The sequence below is a fragment of the Musa acuminata genome, chromosome BXJ1-6 (genome assembly GCF_036884655.1).
Source record: "Musa acuminata AAA Group cultivar baxijiao chromosome BXJ1-6, Cavendish_Baxijiao_AAA, whole genome shotgun sequence".
Lineage (NCBI taxonomy): Eukaryota > Viridiplantae > Streptophyta > Magnoliopsida > Zingiberales > Musaceae > Musa > Musa acuminata.
This window is the reverse complement of record NC_088332.1, coordinates 44,483,482-44,490,649: the sequence shown is the minus strand read 5'-3', so window position 1 is coordinate 44,490,649 and position 7,168 is coordinate 44,483,482. Positions and strand designations below refer to the sequence as shown.

General features: G+C 42.0%; 1 protein-coding gene across 1 annotated transcript; it reads right to left on the bottom strand.

Annotated features, from left to right (window-relative positions):
- Positions 1–4,221: 4,221 nt before the first annotated feature.
- Positions 4,222–6,802, bottom strand: LOC135677251 (uncharacterized). The gene is made up of 2 exons (XM_065189362.1): positions 4,983–6,802; positions 4,222–4,720 (listed from the first exon to the last, which is right to left on the bottom strand). The coding sequence occupies exons 1-2, from the start codon at positions 6,506–6,508 to the stop codon at positions 4,468–4,470; spliced, it is 1,779 nt and encodes a 592-aa protein (XP_065045434.1). The 5' UTR covers positions 6,509–6,802; the 3' UTR covers positions 4,222–4,467.
- Between the last annotated feature and the right edge of the window lie 366 nt (positions 6,803–7,168).

The window sequence follows — 7,168 nt, the reverse complement described above, 5'->3', positions numbered from 1 at the left end:
AACGAAGAAGAAGACCGACAGGGAGAAACGAGGGCCGATGAGAGAGGAGGACGAGCGTTTAGGTAAGAACGGAGCACAGGGAAGGCTTCATCAGTGCGGGAATGGGAATGGGAGGAGGAGGAGGAAGACAAGGGACTGCAGTTACGCAGGCTAATTGGCGTCCGCCATGATTGCTATAATTACTAATTAGCAGTACTGCGCGTTCAATGAGCCCAACGTGGGCGCGGTGGATCCACGGCCAATCGGACGGCTGCGGAAGCGTTAAGACTGCTAACGCTTCAGCTCCTCTTCGACTCCACGGGAAGCCAAAACAGAGCTAACTATGGCGTACGTACGGTGATTGCTCGTTCTTCTTAATGTACATTAAATTCCACTATTAAAACTTACCATATCTAATGCACATTATAGAAGTTACTATATTAACTCTTTAACATCACTAATTTGTATATATTATCATTTGTGTTTTGGATTTGGGTAAAGATTAGGTAATGGATGTTGTGTCCAATTCCATGTCTAACTTAGAATAGATGGAGATATATTAGACTAAATGTGGAGCCGATAGGTTAATTTGAACTGACTTGGGATCCCGATTCGATCGTATTGATCCAATATATTTCAGAATGATTTCCATGGACTGTGACACACATGACCAATTTACTCATTTGGGAAATCAAAATAAAGATTGTTATACATCAGCATCAATATTATGATATATACTATTAGATTATGTGATCATGTCCTATCTAGGGACGAAAAACCTAACCAATCATTAAGAGCTTATAATTTTTTTCTTATTTCTCTTATCCTTAATCGTCGCTCATAGTGAGTCTTACGAAGAATAGGAAGAGAGGAGAAGACGGAATCTAGTTTTCCTTATAGATCGATATTGACAATGCAACTGCAAATAAGGTAAAATTTTTTTAATAACATCGAAAATATACTTATCATAAATTTAATCTATCATTATCTAATTTCAATTTCTAGAATTAAAATTTTCTACATAATAATAATATAATCAGAATTTTTATACTTATAATTAGTATCATAGCTATGTTTTGAAATCAAATACTTTTGATCATAAAAGTATTTCAGATATATTTTATATTTAGATCTACTTATTATTACTTGAGAAATTATTTTTTTTATTTTGATTTATAATGCTTGAACAATCTATTTATGTTATCGATATCTTTTCTTATCTCATCCATCTTGTCGCTTGCTTGTGAGCGATGTGAGGTTCGTCGTGTTTAATTGATAGATAATTATCGGTAACTTGCTATCGATAACAATATTATTGAGAGCGATAACCTTTGGTGGTTACTAATCCAACTACAAGCTATGACTGTGTGCACATCAAAAGCGTTGTAGATTACTGACAATTGACAATGGTCATATGTACAATTGTCTATGTATAGCAGCCTTGTGGTAGTCAGCTTACCTTGATCGTAGGTGGTTGCAACAGAGTCATTGTGGTAGCTTTTGCTGGGTAACGTTGAAGGTCATGATACCTAGAGAACATGTGGGGAAAGTCGTGCACCACGATAATCATGGGGGGTCATTGATCGTTGCATGTGCACGATTGTGCAGTGGGACATCGTTGGCGGCGCTTGGTTAGTGCCGCACCACGGAAATGTTCCACTAGTAAGAAATACAACGACTAATGAGATCATCGGTTAGTCGTGTGAGAAGAAGCATACCATCGCGGGTGATAGTTGCATCGATGACCCACACATGTGGGTGCGAAAGCAACAACGATTATGAGGGTAGTTACGAGGGATTAAGGTTTTATTTATTAAAATTATAGTTTTACTCTTATAAGTCTTTTTAAAACTTATATTCTTTTGATGGTTCTAGAAAATATATATTTCTATTGTATATCCTAGGTAAAATTATATTTTTACTTTTCAGAAATTAAAATTTTTCGACTTATGTTATTAATTATAATATTGACTAATGTAATTTATTTTAATCAAATATTTTGATATAACCTAATCATGATTGTATTTTGATTACTTTCTTAGATATATATCAATCAAGTCATGATCTAATTTTAAAAAAAGTGAAGTTTTGATTTACTTAAATATTGACAGGTGGGTGAATTGTTGGCTCAATTCTATGAGCCCAATTTAGGTAACTCATTCTGCTCAATTGAATAGGGTTGATTGGTCTAATTTAGAATTCCATATAATTTTTTTTGAAAAATATAAAGTATAATTTTCATTTATAGTTTTTTCATATGATATATTGATAAAATTTTATATATGATAATTAAAATTTTAATTATTATTCTTGAATATTTGTTTGATTATTCATATGCATATATTTAAAATTATAAAATAATTTTTTTGTATATAAATGTATGATTTATGATTTATTATGATTAATGTTTTATAATTATTATGATTATTATTTGTATTAAATAATTTTGATATAAATTAGATTTAAAAAATAAATATTATTTGTAACTCATATTACTAGTCGCGGCCAAACTATCCCAAGATAGAAGACTTATAAAATATGAATTATAATAAATATTTTATTATTTATAAAAAAATATTTTAAATTATATTTTAAATTATTATATTAATCTTGTAGCTACTATTATCCTAGATCAATAACTTATAAAATTATATTAAGAAATTAATTTTAAATAATATTAAGAAAATAATATTCATAATAACATACGTAATCAGTAGATTTAGATAATACTAAAGAAGAATCTACTTCGAATAATTATATAATAAGTTAGGATGATACTATTTTTGATATCTTTCCAATTTAAGTTTGTATATCTAAGGATAACAATATTATTCCATAGAAATGATATTAGTTCTCTATAAATAATTCTATGTGAACATTAAATATGTAAATATCCACCTAAAAATAAAATAGAGATCATATCAATAATTCAACGTCTATTAAAAATATATTAAAATGATAGTTTTGTTTAAGCCCAATCTACGATAGTCTTTTTCTCCCTCTCGGAGGGTGGAGTTGTGCGAGCGATGAGTGAGGTACAAGTGGCATCATAGATGGCGAGAATGAAATAAAGAAATAATAATAATAAATCGGTAAAACTAGAGATATAAATAATAAAATAATATTTTATTATGATTTTAAGAGGTTGTCAATAGTAAAACGACGATCGTAAATAGTAAGCTTCCGAAAGTTTGAGAACCAAAATTCATGAAAGTGCAGGGAGTTACTGCTCATGGTGGCAGTACAGGTGACGCATCTTTCCTGTTTAGATGTAGCTGCTATGTGTGGCTTGAATTGACAGAACTCGCTTGCGGTCTAATTCTTTCCTGTTTTCTTCTTTGTTCTCGAGTGACTTTGATGGTTCAAATTTCCATCACCTGTGTCGTTTGTAGAATTTATAGTCTTCCCTGTGGTTCGTCATGAAAGGAAGCCACAGTTCATGTAACTGCAGGTGGACGATGACGGATCAGCACTCGTACTTGGGAGTTGTCTTGTTAGTCAAATGTTGATTGCTCGTTGAAGCAGCGCTCCTTTGCTGATCCAACCTTTCGTGATGATCGAGACTTGGAAGTCCGTTTTCTCCTCATACGATCAATAAGAGTCTTCTCTACCACGCAAAACTCCAAATTCTTGTGGAGGATACCAATGTGGCACGAAGAAATTTGCTGCCTCCCATGAAAACAGAGTTACACAGGCCCGGATTAAATAATATTAATATCATCCAAACAACATTTATACAAAATTCGAGTTTAATTTTATTGAATCTGAACTACTATCTGAAAACATATTTAAACTCGAATTAACAATAATACATCAATTATAAAGATGCAACTCTTTATCCATTTCTAATGTGAAACTAGACTACACTCTTCTAAAATAGATATATAATAATATGAATATTAATATTTTAGCTTCTTTTATTATTATTATTATTATTATTATTATTATTATTATTATTATTATTATTATTATTATATTTATATATATATATATATAGCATTATTTGTTGGCCAATAATAAGGTCTGAGCGAACAACGTGTGGCCATGAGAGCACATCGAGAGCGCATCGACTGCGTCGAGAGATGAGCTGAGCGTCACGAAAAGCGATGGTGGTGCAGTAGTAGATCGACAATGGAGGGAGGCCACCTGATTGAGAACATGGGCTTCTCTTGTATTCTGCAGCACCAGCGTGCAACTTGCTCTTCGTTCTTCGCATCAGCTTCCTGGAAGAGGCAATGCAAGTTTTGGATGCACGCGATTCCCCACTCGCTACTTGCCAAATTATGTCACTTCGCATCATGATGACAGACAGAGGCTACTGTCGAGAGAAGAGTTCCTTCTTCTTCTTCTTCCCCGCCCGAAGGCCTTGAAATCGTCAACCCACTTCTTTTCCTTGGCGTGTTTTGCTTTCTGGTCCTCTACTTTTCGCTGTGGTCGTGACATTGTGCTGTTGTTGTGGTCGCCATTGTTACTGCTGAGTTTGTGGTTCTAGAACGCGTCGTCGTCGCCGTTGCCGTCGTCTAGGGGATAGCAGGTGTCCTCGCCGCCCGTGTTCCACAGGAAATGGGCGTAGTTGGCGGCGTGGAAGGTGTTGCCAGGATCGGCGTCGATGGCTTCCAGGTAGGTCTCCTCCGCCGCCTCAAGGTCCTTCCTCGCCAGCCACAAGAAAGTCGCGTACCGACTCAACGCCTCCGCGTCCGCCGGCACCGACTTCGCCGCCCTCTTGAAGTAGTACTCCGCCCTGTCACACGCCCGAAACAGCTATAATAATGCCAAGCAAGCCAATTTCTCACAGGCTAAGTAGAAATATCGTGCAGTAAAAGAAAGATCAGATGAGAGTAAAAGAGGGCTTTGTCTATAGGGAAAACAAATGGAATCATCCGATGCTGCTGCTCACTACTGTTCGAGTAAAACGAACTAAAAAATTCATGACGGAATGCTTGGCTTCTCTTGGATGCAATTCTACAAACATCTTGCGGGGGAACAAGACGTGGGGTAAATACCTGTCGTGATCGTGGCGGACGAGATAGAGGAACTGAGCAAAGTTGGCGAGCAGAAGCGCGTTATCCGGGTCCTGCGAGAGGGCCTGCTGGTATATGAACTCCGTCCGCAGGTACTCCGAGTAGTCGTCGTGCTCCAGCTCGACCGCCACGGGCGAGACGAACCGCCGCAGCGTCGCCGGGTCCATGAGCGCTGCGTCCCTCGTGCTCGCTTGCATCCTCGATACTTCCTCAAGTATCCCTTTCCAAGCCCTCGACACCTCTTCCTCCGCCCTCGACGGCGCCGTTGCCGACGCGCCCTCTCCCTTGCCTCTTTCTCCCCCCTCCTCCGCGTTCAGCGCCCCGGGAGCCTTCGAGACACTGTCGGGAAGGATCGTCTGGTCCGAGGAGGATTTGTCATCCGATCGCCCGTCGCCCGTGGCCCCCGCCACTGGCCTCGTCTTCCCTCCGCCGCCCACGCCGCTCCCTCCGAGGATGGAAGATATTGTTTTGACGACGAGGTAGCGTTCGTGATGACTCTGACGATGGTCCTCCACCATGACCGTCTCGAACAGCGACTGTTGGGTCGGTGGTTTGGGCGTGGCCGTGGCGGCGGCGCCGTCGAGGTTGTCCATGGAGTAGACAGTGAAGTTGGCAAGGAGGAGCATTACGGAGAGCATGAGCGTCGGGGTGCACGAGAAGATCTGCTGGAAGAGCCAGACGAAGGAGGAGTTCATCTCACGCTGCACCCGCGCCAGGATCCCCTGGAGGTCCTCGCGGAAGAGCACCTCCCGCATCTGGAGCGTGTAGCTCTGGAGCTCGCGGATCATGAACACCATGGACGAGAAGGCCCGCTTCACGGAGCAGCAGGCCGTCCCGCCCGCCTCCCGGAACCACCTGTCCTCGCACTGCTTCTTCCGCTTTATGATCCGCAACGACAGCGGTAGCTCAACGCTGTTCGCGTTCATCTCCACGCTCGCCGGCACGATCTGATCGGACCAGTCCGGCGGCTCCGGCCGGAAGGGCAGCCACGGACGCTCCGTCGACGGCTCTTGCTTCCTCGATAAGGGCAGAGGAAAAGCCACGGGGCTCGTATCAGAGCTAAAGCACGCAGAAGTAGGCAAAGCAACGCCTTCCTGACTCGACCACGACTCGGAACAAGCCACCACCGAGTCCTCGTTGCCATCTCGCCGCTGCTGTCGGAGCTCGAGGGGCAGTTCCTCAAACCTCTGCACAAACTCCTCCTCCTCAACCTCATCGTCGTCACCATCACTTGCGAAACGATCGACGATGAAGGCGCGTCGCAGGGCTTGCTCCTGGGCTCGTCTTCCTCTCCCCCAGAGAATCTCCAGCGACCTGGCCCTCGACAGCCTGGGCGAGGCGGCGCCCAGGACGGGCGGAGTGAGGACGCAGTCGCAGCCACGGGCGGCCGCGCCCTTCCGCTTGCTGGAGCCGAAAGGCAAGCCGAAGGCGACCTGGAAGGCGGTCAGAGAGTTGGTGGGCGACAGGTGTGACAACGGCGAGCACGCTCCGGTCACCTGAACTTCCATCTACGCCCAAGCCCTCCTCCTCAGGACCAAATCTCCCTCCTCTCCCTCGGGAGCACTCGATCTAACTCCAAGGTTTAGAAGGAGAGAACAACTTGGTGTGGTCTTCCGAGTGTTTGGGATCTAGGAGAAGGAGGGTGTGGCAGGAAAGAGAGGAGACACCGACGCCACTGACGAGAGATGACAAGGGTGGGAATGCAAGTTGAATGGGAGTATCCTGCACCGTCACAGCGGAGTACGGCCACTGTGTCGCCCCCTGACCTTGTCACACCCGCCTTTTTATCGACTGCCGCCCCGAATTATTCTTCTTCTATTTATAATAAATCAGCAGCCTTAAAAAAACCCCCCCAAAATGGAAGCATATGAAGGATCGTGCGAATGGTGGAGGCGGTGGACGAGACTCGGGGTTAGGTAAGCTTCAATAAGCTACTGCGCGTCACGTGATCCGCATCCTCTCCTTGTTAATTGTTTATTTTAAGGAAGAAAATACATAATATACATTCTTTTACACCGCCGTATTGACCATAACACATCCTAAAGGAAATATCTCTAAAAACTTTTTTAAATTTTTAATCAATCATGTCTAACTTTCGGAAATAAGATTAGGAACTAAAATTGCTACACCCTTTTGCTCATTATATTTATTATTAATAAGTCATCATT